This window comes from Mandrillus leucophaeus, unplaced genomic scaffold (genome assembly GCF_000951045.1).
Source record: "Mandrillus leucophaeus isolate KB7577 unplaced genomic scaffold, Mleu.le_1.0 Scaffold490, whole genome shotgun sequence".
In the NCBI taxonomy this organism is placed as follows: Eukaryota; Metazoa; Chordata; class Mammalia; order Primates; family Cercopithecidae; genus Mandrillus; species Mandrillus leucophaeus.
In genome coordinates this window covers 2,648,935-2,665,153 of record NW_012105254.1, presented here as the reverse complement: position 1 = coordinate 2,665,153, position 16,219 = coordinate 2,648,935, and the positions used below count along the sequence as shown (strand labels likewise).

The window sequence follows — 16,219 nt, the reverse complement described above, 5'->3', positions numbered from 1 at the left end:
CAGGAATCAATTTTACTTGCTTCGGTCTCACAATGGATTTTGCAAAGTAAAGGGTAGAAAATCAATCTTGTCAAATCAGTGAGAATTTATACACTCGAAGGAGTCAAAAGGTCTTGGAGGGTATATCAGGTAGTAGCACATTCTTCTCCTTTATCACACATAGAGGCGATAGCATGAAGATTGAACCCTTTTCTATACTGAGAGGACCCTGCCAAGGATTTTGGCCATGTTTCTCATCCAGAAGAGCCCAAGACAGAACCAATCCTGAGACTGACTTCCTTAGTCTCCCAGTCCAAACACCCTGAAGGGCAGGATGGAAGCAAGACATAGGAAGCCCTGGCTGTTCCTGTTCTTTACTCACACACACACAAAAAAAACCCTCCAGACTACGTCTAACAGAAAAAAAGGGCCACATGACACAAAACTGTGGGTGGTCTCTGGATAATAAGAACCATCTCGGCTGACAACTAGCAGGAAAAGAGACCTCAGTCCTACAACTGCAAGGAACTGAATTCTGCCAACAACCAGTGAGCTCAGAAGACCTCTGAGCCCCAACACTTTGATTGCAGCCGTGTGAGACCTCCGCAAAGCCAAGAATGCGGCCACCCCATCCCTGAAATTCTGACCTACAGAAATTTTGAGATAATCAATTGGCATTATCTCACCACCTACTGACTATGTTAAGTTCCTTAACCCCCTGTACCCCAATCTATAAAATCAGGATAAGAACTGTAAGGGTTTGAGGGAAGGTTTATAAATCATGAATGCATCATGCCTGGCTTTCAGCAAGCCCTCTAGAATGGGAGCTATTCTTTAGTTGGTTTTGATGCTGGCCTGGTCTGAGGCTGAAGCCCTAATGCTGGGCTTTTATCATATTATGAAGGTGGAAACCTCATGCTCCAGAGTAGACAGCTGAGCACATCTTAGACCCTCATTTCTGAGCCCCTAATGTCTACTTAATGGCTGGCCACTGCGACCTGGTACATGGAGTATCAGCCCATGTCAATTAGCCCCATTACAAACCCTGAAGAAATAAGCCATCCTTTCCTGGTCCCTTCCTCTTGCCTTCCTCTTTCATCGTAACATGAATTGTGCTAGCGATGGGCACCAAGTAGCCAGCATGTGTACTGAATAAAAGCAAGTAATATGTAGTACAATGACAATGAGATTGGTTGACAATAAATGTGTTGTTTGCAATCTAAAAACAGACAAAATGATCATTTAAAAAAGATGGGTTCATGAGTTTATGTCCATCATTCATAAAGGTAGGGTCTATTCAATGCCACTTAACCAGCTTTGGTGATAGAATGTATGAGGTTTTGCCAGGTTGAAATGATAAAGCATTCAAAGGTATATGCCACTTATAAATATAACCACATCTAGACTCATAACAGATTCTGTATTTAAATATAATATTCTTTTTGAGCATGGCTAAGTGAAGTCTTTTGAAATTTTCCTAAATTGCCATGAGTGAAGTGGTAATGGTATTTTTCCCATCTGTAGGGATGACCATCTATTATATGGACTTGCAAATTGATTGTCTGGACTATCTAAGAAGAAAAAAATGCTGTTCTAATAATTGTTACAGTTCTGGGTTAAACTCAGTGGATTTGACTGAGGGAAGATTAACATAAGCAAGCGTCTGATACATTTTATGAGAAACCATGTTATTTTCTAAACTGGTGCTTTCAAAAAGAAAACCATAGCAAAATGTCTACAGCTCCTCACCCCTTAGCAAATGACTCTGACCAGAGTATAACATCCAAGAAATCAAATATCTTTACCTGTCTTGTTCCTTACCACCCTGGTGCCTAGAATAGTGCCTGGTACAGACATGGGAGTTCATCACATATTTTCTAAGCAAATGAACTAAAAGAATTTCCTAGTGGCAGGATGTTGATGTTAATTAATGGCATAAATCCTAAGCAATACATGTAAACATGATCAGGTGAAGAATTTTTTAAAAGTAGGAGGTGAAGTTCTGTAAAAAAGTAGGAGGTAAAGTTCTGTAGTCACATTTGAATTATTGTGTACATAGGAAGAGAAGGAAACCCGGTGTCAGTGGAATCTATCACTACAAAGTTTTCATTCTTGAACGGAAATTTCCAGAGCTTATGTTGTAAACCATTTTATGATGGGTCATTTATGAGGAGCAAACCTTTCGCTTAAGTGACTATGTGACAACAGTGCCATCTGCTGGGAAACTAGCTGTGCATTTTAGACTAATTCTGGAGTCTTTCATACAGCAAATTGAATTTTAAATTACAGAAAAACTATATTGGAAATAGATTTAGAGATCATCTAGACCATATGTAATCTTACAGGTAAGGATTTGACATAAGGAGTTGCAATACTTTCTTTCTTTCGATTGATGCAATGGAGCCCCAAATTCATCTCTCAGAGAAGTAACTGAAACTACAGCCATCATTACTAAATTATATCACAGTGTTCCTGTAAATCTGAAACTGAAAGGCAGTAAAAAAATCCATTCATCGTGCCTCCAAAGAACACTGTTCAATAGAAATCTGTTCAATGATGGAGCAATGGAACTTTCTTCCGCAATCTGTACCTGCACTGTTCAATACAGTAGCCATTACATTTGTGCATATTTTGCACGTGAAATGTGGCTAATGACACCGAGAAACTGGATTTTAAATTTTACCTAATTTTAATTAATTTATGTTTTTAAATAGGCACATGGCTACAGCAGTGTTTCTCAACCTGGGCACTACAGTATTAACATTTTGGACTGGAAAGTTCTTTGTGGTGGGGCTGTCCTATACATTCTAAGAGGCTTAGCAGCATTCCAGACCTCTACTCACTAGATGCCTGTAGCACCCCCTTCCCTCAGTTGTGACAAACAACATGTCTCCAGGTATTGAACATCCCTGGGTAACAAAATTAACCCCAGTGGAGAACCACCAAACTAGTGGCTACTGTATTAAGCAGCAAGATTCGAGAATATGCTTAATATGTATAGTGTTTTGGTTGGAAAAAAGAACTGGCCCCCATACTATGCTAGGACAGTAGTGGTTCTGTCCTAAGAACAGGGAAGGTTAAAACAAATTAGACAAGCCAAGAAATACATTTCTTTATTCTCATTCCCATAGAGCAGAGATGGAACAAGGATAGTGATGCTGGAAAATCCTGCCTCGATCAAATCATCACCTAAGTTAACATCAGAAAACCTGTATTTGAATCTGACCCCTCTATCCTTGCTCTGGAAAACTGAACATCTTGACCCAGTTGCTGTGAGGGCTAAATTAGATGATGCAGAATGTGCTTGGCATGCAGTAGATATGCAAAACAATAACTTATGACACTCTCCAAGCAGGGAAAAAAGTCTTCAGGCCTTCTAACTAATAGTAGAAACGTATGCAGTGTGTTTCAACTCTGGCTTCAGAGTTTAACAAATACAAATTGAATCAAAAAAATTAGTCAAACTCTATAAACAAGTTTATAACAAATACAAATCTAATCGAAAAAAACTAGTCAAACTCTATAAACCTAAATTGATTTTAAAATTCTAGTGGCTACAACACTCAATAATGTTTTCACGTCGTTTGTGAATCCATTCCCTCGATGCATTTAAAGATGTAGGAGAAACTGTTTCAGATCCTCTGGGAGGACGAGTTTGGTTATCTTATGATGCTGCTGGATTCCAAAGCACTTCCGAATTCTAAGGCGGCATAACTGCATCAAAGAAGGGGGCCCTGGAGAAAGATCATAAGACAAGTCACACAGCGGTGTTATTGATCTAAGACTTCTCCTTTTTTTTTAAAAAAAAAAAAGCATACAAGATAGAACATTGTTACAAGGAAATAATATTGAACTACTTAAGATCATTTTCTGGGATTTTTTTGTAGAAGGCATTTTTAGTCTATGTTCTTTCTTTTCTGGTAGCTAATTGAAATAAGCTTGTTACGTTTTAATTTAGAGCAGAGTGAAAGAAATTTAAAGCTTAGCCTCACTAATGGAGGCTTAAGTAAGCTAACTTGGGAATTACACAGCTACACAAAAATTCCAATAATGAAAATAAAGTTATGTTTAATGGTATATCTTTTACCTTTAAAAATAAGGGCGTATTTCTAGATGCAAACATTTTTATAACTTGAGCAATTTAAGGTATTCAAATATAATGAGCTCACAGTGAATCCTAAGAGTATGTTAAGTCATGTTTGTTTTTATATTCTGTATTCAGAGCTATTCCAATGCTTCAATTCACAGGTGAAAAGTCAACTAGCTAGCACAAACCTTGCTTAGGGAACATTCAACAGTTTACATTTTAGGACAGTGGTTCACAACTGGGAGGCAGCTCAGGGAAGGAAAGGAGGAGATCATTTTGCTCTTCAGGGGACATTTGGCAGTATCTGGAGACATTTTTGGTTGCCAAAACTTGAGGAAGGGTGCTACTGGCATCTAATGGGAGAGGCCAATGATGCTTCTAAACATCCCCAAGTACACAGGACAGCCCCCAACTGATCCAAAATGTCAACAGCGTCAAGGTTGAGAAACTCCGTTATAGGGCAAAAGGATGGGGAATGATTTTCCATGCCCACTTCCCCCCAGCCCGCCCCCGTTCCTGCATCAAATTGTAATGGGAATCTTCTTCTGGTTATTTTTTAAAAAGCAAAACTATATACCCTCAAGAACTCCATAAAGCCATAGCCCTCAATCCAGGTAGCACTTCAGACTCACCTGGGGTGGGGGCACATTCAACCACATGGACGCTGAGTCCCCCCAACCAGAGATGTTGCTTCAATTATTGTTGGGTGAAGCCCAAGCATCCGGATTTTCTAAAGGCAGTTGCCCAAGGTCATCTGAGTGTGCGGTCAGGGTTGAGAATACAGCCAAAAGGATACTGTGGTGTCTATTTTCCTATAGCATCACCACCAACTACAGGATCAACTGAGTTAACTTATCTCTCAAGGTGATGGAGAACAAGGAGAGATGGAACTCGACACATATACAATCAAAAAAATACTTGCAGTATTTTAAACCAGGCCCTAACAGAAGGGCCCTGTTGGAGTAAGGCACCTATGAGATTATGCCCAGTATACTCAAAGCATATAATAATGAATGGCTTCCCAGTGTTCTCAAGGCATATATATTAACGAGCAGCAAAAACCACACTGTGGGGAAACTGAACCTAATCTAACCTCACTAAGGAATGTTGAAAGATGTGACTGATCATCTGTGCTAGAAACGCTGTCAGAGGCAACCGTAGGAGGTACTGATAAAGCATTACAAATAACCAGATCTCAGAGCAGACCTGATAGAGAATTAAGAAAAGCAGGATGTCACAGGAAACTCAGTATATTAATAACTACTGATGCCAACTGAATGCTGCTAACTGTTTACTACAAGAAAGACAATGTAAAACAACTGTAGCTTCAAGTCCATAGACACAGAGCTGAAAACCCACTACAGATTTGCACTCACTCGCTGGCACCTGCAAACATTCAAGGGGTTTGCTTTGCTCGATAATAAAACCAGCTAATTGTATATTTATGAATCATCATATTCCTTTGGGCCTTAATTTCTTTTTTCCCCCAGCAACAACCATTGATGTTTTTTGTTTTTGTTTTTGAGACGGAGTCTCGCTGTGTCGCCCAGGCTGGAGTGCAGTGGCATGATCTCGGTTCACTGCAAGCTCCACCTCCCAGGTTCACACCTTTCTCCTGCCTCAGTCTCCTGAGTACCTGGGACTACAGGCGCCCACCACCACACCCGGCTAATTTTTTTGTATTTTTACTAGAAACGGAGTTTCACCGTGTTAGCCAGGATGGTCTCTATCTCCTGACCTCGTGATGCACCCACCTCGGCCTCCCAAAGTGCAGAGATTACAGGCATGAGCGAGCCACCGCGCCCGGCCAGCAACCACCATTGATGTTTTAAAGCCAAAGTGTACTGGGTGAGGGGGATGGGGGCTGCGGTCGTGCTGGGCTGACAGTCATTTCTAGGTTTTAATCGAGCAAACACTGCCTTAGATGCTTATCAAGGGTGAGGTAGTAATATTCTTGAAATCTTTTCCCTTTTCTCAGAAAAAGGGAAAATCTTACCTTTCCTAACACCCACGCAAATCCCAAATTCAGAACATGGTTGGGTTTTACCAACATTCTCATGTTGCCATACCATTGAAAGAGGACAGTAATGGAATAAATTCCCTTCCCCAGGAAAGAGAGAAACAGGCAGACTGAAGCAAATGAATTTAGGGGCACCCAGAGACAGAAACTGCAGTGAGCAATCCACAGATCTAGTTTTCTGCACTTGCCTGGCCCCATTTCCTGTGGGCTCCAAGCCCTCTGAGAGGTGACTATACCAAAACCCCAAAAGTGACTCATGGAGGCAGAACAAGTGGTGATTCTCTCCAGCAGCAAATGACATCTCATAAACTAGTGGGATCATTGGCCACACTGTCACCATGCAAAACATAAATTCAAAATGAAAGTAATTACTGTCTCTAGGAAAGGCTTTGGGAAACGAAGCAGAAGGGAAAAGCCAGGGGGAGGCGATCTGAGAATGCTATGAGGTTGTTTGATGGAGGAGGGGACATATACCTCCTACATTAACATATGCCCTACATTATGACTGAGGGGGACCTGAGGCACTTTTGTCTTTGTGAATCCCTTTCTCAATTAAAACAATTAAACATTCCATTTCACAACTGTGTTGGTATAAAGATGATTACAATCCACATTGTTCTATTCATTCTTTATTCTGATTTTTTAAAAATTAAGGTATTTTTATGGGCCTTGTAGACACACAACTTTTTCAAAACAAGTAATTATTAAAATGCAGATAGAACTGCTCCGTGATCATCCCACTGCTTAACTGGAAGGGGCCTCTACTGGACTGTTCCTTGTGCCTGGAGTCAGTCTTTTCTGCCTGCCCAGCCCTGCTCCGGAGCATAGGCCTTGTTCGGCATGTCCCTAGGCAGGGACTTGACTGCAAGCACCCTGGGGCAGTGAGAGTAGGAGGAAGAAGGATTCCTTAGCCCACTGTACAGTTCTGCCCAAGGCCAACCCTACTGCTCATCATGTGGGGAGAAAGTAACTAGATTGTATAACATCAGAATCCTTCTGGTAGGAAGGCCTGCTTCAAAGTCCCAGAATCCCTAAGAGTTCAGAGTCCACACTCCAGTAAGAAAAGAAGCACTGAGCTGATTGCTCAACTGCCTCTGAGCCCATGAAGATTGCAATAGGGTGGCTCCCCAACTTGAGGTGTCTCTGTTCCCCAGCCCAGCCCAGGCCTCAAAGCCCTACTTCCATACACACCGCTCAACCACAATATTTCACTGTTTGAGTTGGGAGTCTCAGTTCTTACTTGTAGAGAAGTGTGGACTTCTCATTGGCTAATTTATAGTAGTAAATGTCTTTGGATTGGTGTGAACCCTAAACTCTTAAAGAGCTGCATTTTAAGCCCAGAAACCAAGTGTCCAGTAGTCTGGCCCATCTGTGGTGCAGCAAGATATCCTGGGGCCTCATGCAACCCCAAAGAGTCCTCTGCTGCCTCATTCTAAAGCATGTTTTAAATAAATGTAATACTAAAATTTTAAAACAGTATCTTAATTTTTAAAAAACTGGCCTGCCCCATAATGAATATTCGATCATCCCCAAAATCTGTATCCAATATGCTAAATAGCAGGAGTTAGTTACTGTACTGTGACCAGTACTGTATCTCATTGAATATTGAATTATCTCAACTTCCCCAGACTTGGTGATGGCAGAGAATGATCTTTGTATAGGATTGGGAGCCAGAAATTGCCAAATACCTGCCTTTCACTAGAGCCTCAAGGGGTGTCAACAGATTAGGGCTTAGGTTTTGGCAAAGAAGCACCTTCTCTCTCCAAGAAGAGCCGGGCCAAAGGGCTGTCTGGAGGCACCAGCTCCACAGGACGTTTGCCTTCAGCATTCTTGGCCTGGGTGTCTGCTCCAAAATCCATGAGCAGGCAGGCCAGCTCTTCACTGGCGGTCCTGGCCACTGCATGAAGTGGGGAATCCTGACCTTTCCCTTGGTTCACGTCCGCTCCTAAACAGTCACAAGAAGAAAAAAGAGTCAGCAAGGAGCAGAATCCAACCATCCCCCTTTTCAAAGCCCTGAGCCCCAAAATTTCCTAACAAGAGGGGATCCATATGGAGCACAGCAATCCTGGAAAAATGGGAGATGATTTGATTCCATTTTATAATGTGGGGAAAATCCCATCTGATAATGTTACTGAATGTATAGCATGAGCGATATAGCACAGAAAGTTAAAAGTTTGCCTTTCAGCACTGTACATAGGCATCACGCATATAAGAAAAATCCTAGTGACGTAAAAGCTCCACATTATTATTAATGGAACCTAAGTATTAGCCAGTACAGCCTGAGGGAGAGGCTAGATGGTAAAATCCAGCCTACACCAAGCAGCCAAATTCACCTGGTGTGCAGCTGCCACAGGGTGTAAAACTGGGCACTTGGGACTGGTGATTTGGACTCTGAAAAGCAACCAACTCATGGGGGTATCCCCTGGATTGGACTGGCCAATCCCAAGATCACAGGGGAGGTGGCAAAGTTCTCCCCTTCAGGAGTAAGGTGGATTTCTAGGACTGTCCCCACCCAGTTCCACTCCTACACTCCTAACAAATCCCCACCCCAGCCTAGATCCTGGCTTTCACTGTGACATGTGGGAACATGTGGCTTTGCCTGAGCTGCCATCCCTCTGGTAAAATGAAAATCTATGTCCACTCAACAAATGTTAACTGATCTGATCTTGTATTGTTCTTGACTTTGTGAGGGATACCAAACATGGCCCCTTCCAGGCTAGAAGCTTAAAATCTGCCCAGAGTGGCAGAGGTGGGGTGGGCGGTGGGGGAGAGACGGAGACTGCATCTCTTAATTCACAGCAATGCCTGCCAGATGAGTAGGAGGCAATAAGGACGATAACAACATTCACTGGGAAACAGATTACTGAAGCCTTAAAGAATAAACAGGACTCAGATAATTAAAGAGGTGATGAAATGGGGTTCCAGGTGTTGAGAAGGCGGCTGGACAACAGCAGGGAGGTGAAAAGAAATAAGGGTACATAGGCCTTTTCAAGGAAAATATAGTATTTGCAATGGGGCAAGTTCAGTATTTAAACCAAAGAGAACTGGTGAGGGTCCCAAATAGGAAGATTCAACACTAATCCAACAGCTTCGCAAGTTATGCAGGGCTTAATAATGTGAGTGGCCAAATGTAGGGAGACAGAGGAAAGGGAGGAGAAACCAATAATCATTGAGGACCACCCTGAGAAGAGGCATCATCATCATCATCCTCATCCTCATTAGGAGTGAGAGAACTGAAGTTCAAACAGTGTGAAATAATTCCCCAAGGGAACACAGTCAGTATGAACCCTGACCTTGTCCAACTCCATTGCCCACACTAATTTCTCTCCTACAGCAGTAAGACGTTTAAAATACATTTAATTTACTTTTCATTTTCTTTTCTTGTTTTGGTTTGCTTTTTGCTTTACCTGACTCCAGAAGCTTCTTGACACAGGCTCTCTGTTGGTTTTCACAAGCCAAATAGAGTGGAGTGCCCAGGTGGCTGATCTTATGGTCAATGTTGCTCCCATAAGCTATGAGAGAGTCGACACACTCCACGTGGCCTGCAGCCCAAAGCAGGAGAAAAACAGTTACAAGTTCCCTTAGCTAGAAAGACAATGCCATCCCCATTTTGCATTAAATTTGGCAGCAGTTTATCCAGAGGACCAAAAGCAATTTCCTTTCATTAGAATCAGGAGTGATTTTATTAGTCTCGCTCTGTCGCCCAGGCTGGAGTGCAGGGGCGCAATCTCGGCTCACTGCAAGCTCCGCCTCCCGGGTTCACACCATTCTCCTGCCTCAGGCTCCCAAGTAGCTGGCACTACAGGCGCCCGCCACCACGCCCGGCTAATTTTTCTGTATTTTTAGTAAAGACCGGGTTTCACCATGTTGCCCAGGCTGGTCTCAAACTCCTGAGATCAGGCAATCCGCCCACCTAGGCCTCCCAAAGTGCTGGGATTACAGGCATGACCCACCAGGCCCAGCCAAATCAGGAGTGATTTTTTTATTTTATTTATTTATTTTGTTGGAGACGGAGTCTGGCTCTGTCGCCCATGCGGAGTGCAGTGGCGCGATCTCGGCTCACTGCAAGCTCCACCTTCTGGGTTCACGCCGTTCTCCCGCCTCAGCCTTCTGAGTAGGTGGGACTACAGGCGCCCGCCACCACGCCAGGCTAATTTTTTTCTATTTTTAGTAGAGACGGGGTTTCACCGTGTTAGCCAGGATGGTCTCGATCTCCTGACCTTGTGATCCACCCGCCTCGGCCTTCCAAAGTGCTGGGATTACAGGCGTGAGCCACCGCGCCCGGCCAGGAGTGATTTTAAACACTGCTATCAGTTAATGGTTTGACCACAGGATGCAATCTGCAACTACGGGTGAAACTCCATTTGAGTTTACTAGCCATGGTAACCAACCAGCAACCATCCACCTTTTCCAATTGTTTCTGGCTTTGTAGTTAGTCCATACGTAACAAATCTGCACGTTGTGCACATATACCCTAGAACTTAAAGTATAATAATAAAAAATAAACAAATAAATAAAATAAAATAAAATAAAATAAAAAAGTATAAGCAGACAAATTGAAGTCAGAGTTGGGGAGAGATATGGAGGAACAGGACCTGAAGGTGGACCTCAAGAATAAAGGTCACAGTGTGGGCCACAGGACAGGGAAGGAAATTTACAACCTCTCCAAAGGCAGGCCCGGGAGAAACAGGCCACAGCGGGTATAGGCAAGACTTAGAAGAAGCTGCCAAATCCAACATGAGCAGGGCCCAACCTGAAACACTAAGCAAAAGCTGAACCACACTTCCTTGGTCCAGAATGTCATATTTTGGACATTGCTCCTCTACGTTTCTCTTGCTATATTTTAGTTCTATGTATGCAGCAAATATGATGAGTTAGGATGTTCTCAATAAATAAGTATCAACGCTTTGGGAGATCATTATAAGTGGGTTGGTCCAGTCAAATGGGAAGCCATTCTGTGAAAGCCACTGGAGAAACAGAAAGCCCTCTGGCAAGGTATGGTCATTATGATGATGACAAATTTGAGAAAATAAAAACTTGTGATTTTATGAGCTAAGACTATCAGAAAAAGTATAGCTTTAATGAAAAGAATTATCCCAAACTGTATGCAACATCTTATAGTTTCAAAAATTGAAAGCTTATTTCATTTGGCAAACTTAAGTGTCACTGAGACAATGTTCTTTAAGGCCCTGAAATAGAAGAATATAATTTGTTTCATGAAATAACTTGATTTATATAAGGTCACAGGTATAACAACAGATTCCACAAATATTAATGGATAGTCTACTGTGTGCCAAGCCCTGTTCCAGTAATACAGCAGTGAAAAACATTCAAAATGCTCTAAAAGGGAGGCACTCAAACTTCCTGTGCACCAGAAAGCAGCCCGAGGGCTTATTAAACAAAACACAGGTGCTGAGCCCCATGCCCAGAGTTACTGATTCATGGGGCTGGAGTGGGGCTCAAGAATCTGTATTCGCAGCCAGGTCATGCTGATGCTTCCAGTCCTGGGACTCCATTCTGAGAACTACTGCTCTAAAATATACCTCCTTTTCTTTCCTTCTTTCAGCAGTAAGATGCCTTGAAGGAGTGGGTTTTAAAAGAAAATTCTCAACAGATTTACCTCTCCTGGCAGCTTCATGGATGGGGGATGCCAGATCACTCTCAGGTTGAACGCTGGCTCCGTGCTGCAGAAGCAAATTCACACAATCCCGGCTGCCGCTGACACAAGCATTAAACAGTGGAGTGTGCCAGTCTGTTGTCACACCATTCACCTGGAAAAAGAAGCTCCAGGATGAAGACAGGAAGGGGGATATTTTGGGTTCAAAAGTAGGGTCCACCACTCTGAACATGTTATTTAACTTCTCTGAGCCTTAAATTCCTCAGCTATAAAATGGAGAAAAAAGTACCAAATTCCACAGGTTTTTGTGAAAAATGGAATTAGGGAGTGGCTATAAAGCATCAAAAATGTTACTCAATGTTTTATCTCTTCCATGCCCTCCCCAGGAACATGAACTTTGAAACTAGTTAGGATAATTTCAGTCGCTTACAAACTAATCCCTATTTTAAACTTCTTTCCTAGACCCATCCCACACCAGTTCAATTTCTTAACGGGTGCAAGAGGATTACTCTTGCTGCTGTGAGGAAATTGTTGAAATTGTTCACTGTAATTCTTAAAGTATAATTTAGAAAACTTTAAAAAACTTGACTTTCATACAAATATAGAATTAACACATACCAAAGATTTTATTCAACTCATTCATTAATGAGGGAACCAGTAAGATGGTAAGGCTGGCTCAAAAAAATATTTGGCCAGTCGCAGTGGCTCACGCCTGTAATCTCAGCACTTTGGAAGGCCGAGGCAGGTGGACTGCCTGAGCTCAGGAGTTCAAGACCAGCCTGGGCAACACGGTGAAACTCAGTCTCCATTAAAATACAAAAAATTAGCCGAGCATGGCAGCATGCGCCTGTAGTCCCAGCTACTCAGGAGGATTGCTTGAACCCGGGAGGCGGAGGTTGCAGTGAGCCGACATCATACCACTGCACTCCAGCCTGGGCGACAGAGCGAGACTCCGTCTCAAAAAAAAAAAAAGAAAAGAAAAACTTATAAAACTTATATAGTCAACGGACTGCTGAAATATATTTGCTAATAGATACAAAACTCAGCCGGGCACGGTGGCTCACACATGTAATCCCAGCACTTTGGGAGGCCAAGGTGGGCAGGTCACCTGAGGTCAGAAGTTCGAGACCAACCTGAGCAACATGATGAAACCCCGTCTCTATTAAAAATACAAAAATGAGCCAAGTGTGGTGGCGTGTGCCTGTAATCCCAGCTACTCAGGAGGCTGAGGCAGGAGAATCACTTGAACCTGGGAGGTGGAGGTTGCAGGGAGCTGAGATCATGCCACTGTACTCCAGCCTGGGCGACAGAGTGAGACTCCATCTCAAAAAAAATAATAATAAAAATATAAAAACTGGTTAATGTCCTATAGGGTCATAAAACTATAATCTTTGAGGCTCTCTTTTCTAATGTTGGAAATCAGACAAATTTAGAAGTTAATGTCTAACTTCACAGTGTTTGGGCTATAATTACACAGTGAATAGAAAAGCCAAGCACAGACACATTCTTGTGTATCATTAAATGATTATTTGGTGACACTTTTAAGCAATGATATTGTGAAGACAATGAATTCATTCTCAAACTCTACTTCCAAGCAGGGCCAGGACTAGAGTGAGGCACAAAGTTGCCCACGGTAAAAAATTTAAGGACATATTCATTTTTGGAATCACACAAATAGTGCAGGAGCCTGAGAACGAGCACCTCTTTCAAGTTTGTACCCTAGGTGTCTCTTGCTTCACCTTGCCACTTTCCCTGTTTCCAAGTTTTGAATGTTTTCTTAGCCCAAATATAAATCTGGCAATGCACTCACCTCTGGCTCTTTACTACTCTTGGGACAAAGCCCGTTCTTTTTTTGGCATGGACAGGGTTGCTTCCGGTTCTGAATCCTCTCACCTACTCTACTCTCCTGCCATAAGGAATGACTTCAAGATACAAAAATTGCTCACGATCACTTCTGGGACTTTGCATTTGCTGTTGCCAGAAGATAGCAAGCCCATAATATCCCCCACCCCACCATTCAGTTACCTAACACCAAACAGGTCCATTTTTGCTGCTCTTGCAATCCCTGCTACCATGTGAACAAGTCCAAGTTGCCAGCCAAAGGGTGAATGACCACATAGATTTTCTGTCTCCTCAGACATCCTAGCCATCCCAGGCAAATGTGTGCTTTCCACAATATTTCATTACCTTCCAGCCATAACAATGAAGACAGAAGTCTAACAACTATTTATTAGTAGTGTGTGATAAAGAAAATGATATAGACTGTAAGCACGACTAAAAATTTAGTATTGCATCCACCTATCACTAAAGCAAACAAGTCTGATGAACATAATTTTCTTAAAAAACAACTGTCTTCATATTTCAAATCAGCCTAATCAAAAGTGCTGGAAGCTATTCAGCAGGGATATACATAGTCATTTTTCATTCTTGGTTTCTAAGATGTTGTTTCAGCTGCCCTTACCTGAGCTCCATGCTTTAATAAAATCTTTACACAAGAGGGATGACCTCCGAGACAGGCTTCATGGAGTGGGGAGACATGATCTGCCGTAATGATGTTCACAAGCCACCCCTGAAGGAGGGGAAATAGTCAGAGTAAGGGGTGCAAAGCGACAGTGCCCCGGCGCTGTTTTTCAGCCACCATTCCAGTACTATGACAAAGTTGACCTGGCTCAAAGTCAGATGGTACACTAAGATGTTTATATTGACTTAAAAAAAACCTGCCACACGACTGGTAGGAGTGTAATATGGTATAACCACTCAGGAAAACAGTTTGACTGTATCTATTAGAGCTGACAATGCCTACGCCTATGCCTCAGCAATTTGACTCTTAGATATATATACATCTAGATACATATACAAGAATATTCACAACAGCATTGGTCGTAATAGAAACTGCAAACAAACCAAATGTCCATCAACAATGAACTGAATTAATAAACTTTGCTATAATCTTTCAGCAGAAAGATTACACCCAACAAATTATAATGGCAAGCACTACCAGGGCGATGCTTGCAAAAATAACGTTGAGCAAAAGAAGCAAAATCCAAAAGCATACACACTGAATGATTACATCAATTTAAAGTTCAAAATTAGGCAAAACTACCCCATATTGTTTCAGAAGACATAATATATAAAGTAAAACCATAAAGAAAACAAGGAAATCGGGATAATGGTTAATCCTGTGGAAGAGGGACAGGATTGTGTTCTAGAAAGCATGGTAAGGGGAGGGATGGGTGACTCTTTGGAGGAGCCAGCAATGTGCTATTTTTCCATTTCCTGACCTGGGGAGGCAGTCACATGGCAATACTCTCATCATCATCACTTTTTGTTCAACTGCACACGTGTTTAAGTTCTTTTATGTTTGTTTATGAAATTTCTCAATTTTTTTAAAGTCAGCGTGGCCCGAATTGCTAAGTTTTAACAAGCAATTATTAAATTTTAACATATTCACAAGTGTCTCTATCTTGTGGGACAATTAAAAGGAAATTATGAAACTGCAAGGGAAAAGAAATAGACTGCATGTACCTTTTAGGAAGCCTAAATGTACTTTATTTAGGAAATTGAAATGCACCTATTAACTAACATAATTGCTCTTTAAATGTAAGTATTTAGTAGCACATAGGATTTAATAATATTTGTAATAAAAATACCAGTTTCACCCAACTTTTTTTTCTCAAAAAAACCCTCCTTTTCCTGACATTTAATTTTTTTTCTTAGATTTCCTAGCTCTATCATAGTTTTGACAAGAGGGTCAGTAAACAACAGCCTACAGAGTCAAATCTAGACCACAACCTGCTTCTGTACAGCACAGCAGCTAGGAATGGTTTCTACGTTTTTAATGGTTTAAAAGAAATCAAAGGAATATTTTGTGACACATGAAAATTTTATGAAATTCAAATTTCAGCATCCATAAGCAAAGTTTTACCAGAACACAGCCATGCCCATTCATTTACATACTGTCTACAACTGCTTTTCTGCTAAACAGCAGAGTTAGGTACTTCCAACAGAGACTGCATGGTTCACAAAGCCTAAAATATTTACTATCTGGTCCTTTACTGAAAAAAATTTGCCAAGTCTTGTCTTGATCAAAGAAAAGAATATGTCATTTCTTACTTTACTATTCGTACCTAAGACTTAAATGTCCAATTGGCAAGAGAAAATACCTTATTTTCTCAGTCATCACACTTACAAAAAGTTGTTTTGTCAATGCCACAAGAGGGGTATGATTGTCACATGAAGCAAAAATCATGCAAGTGTATCAGACACAAGTGGGGGGAAAGACAGGCTGAGGTACAGAACTTGGGCAAAAGGCAACCAATAGGAAACAACCAATAGAAAATGCGCATGCTCCTCCAGCACGACTACCATTTTTAAACCGGCATTTAGACCAGGCACGGTGGCTCATGCCTGTAATCCCAGCACTTTGGGAGGCTAAGGCTGATGGATTACCTGAGGTCAGCAGTTCGAGACCAGCCTGACCAACATGGTGAAACCTCGTCTCTACTAAAAATACAAA

At 41.8% G+C, this 16,219-nt stretch overlaps 1 protein-coding gene across 5 annotated transcripts in view; it reads right to left on the bottom strand.

The window, feature by feature from the left end:
- Nucleotides 1–3,066: 3,066 nt before the first annotated feature.
- ASB9 (ankyrin repeat and SOCS box containing 9) overlaps nt 3,067–16,219 on the bottom strand; it is a 27,555-nt gene continuing 14,402 nt past the window's right edge. For 2 of the 5 annotated variants that reach the window (XM_011995548.1, XM_011995547.1), the window contains 5 exons: nt 14,165–14,272; nt 11,707–11,857; nt 9,494–9,628; nt 7,779–8,031; nt 3,067–3,713 (listed from right to left, as the gene is read on the bottom strand). In XM_011995548.1, the coding sequence (XP_011850938.1) occupies nt 7,811–8,031; nt 9,494–9,628; nt 11,707–11,857; nt 14,165–14,272 (615 nt within the window). In that variant the 3' untranslated portion in view covers nt 3,067–3,713; nt 7,779–7,810. The remainder of the gene's footprint in view (nt 3,714–7,778; nt 8,032–9,493; nt 9,629–11,706; nt 11,858–14,164; nt 14,273–16,219) is intronic. The other 3 variants (XM_011995546.1, XM_011995545.1, XM_011995549.1) reach the window with 2 other exon arrangements.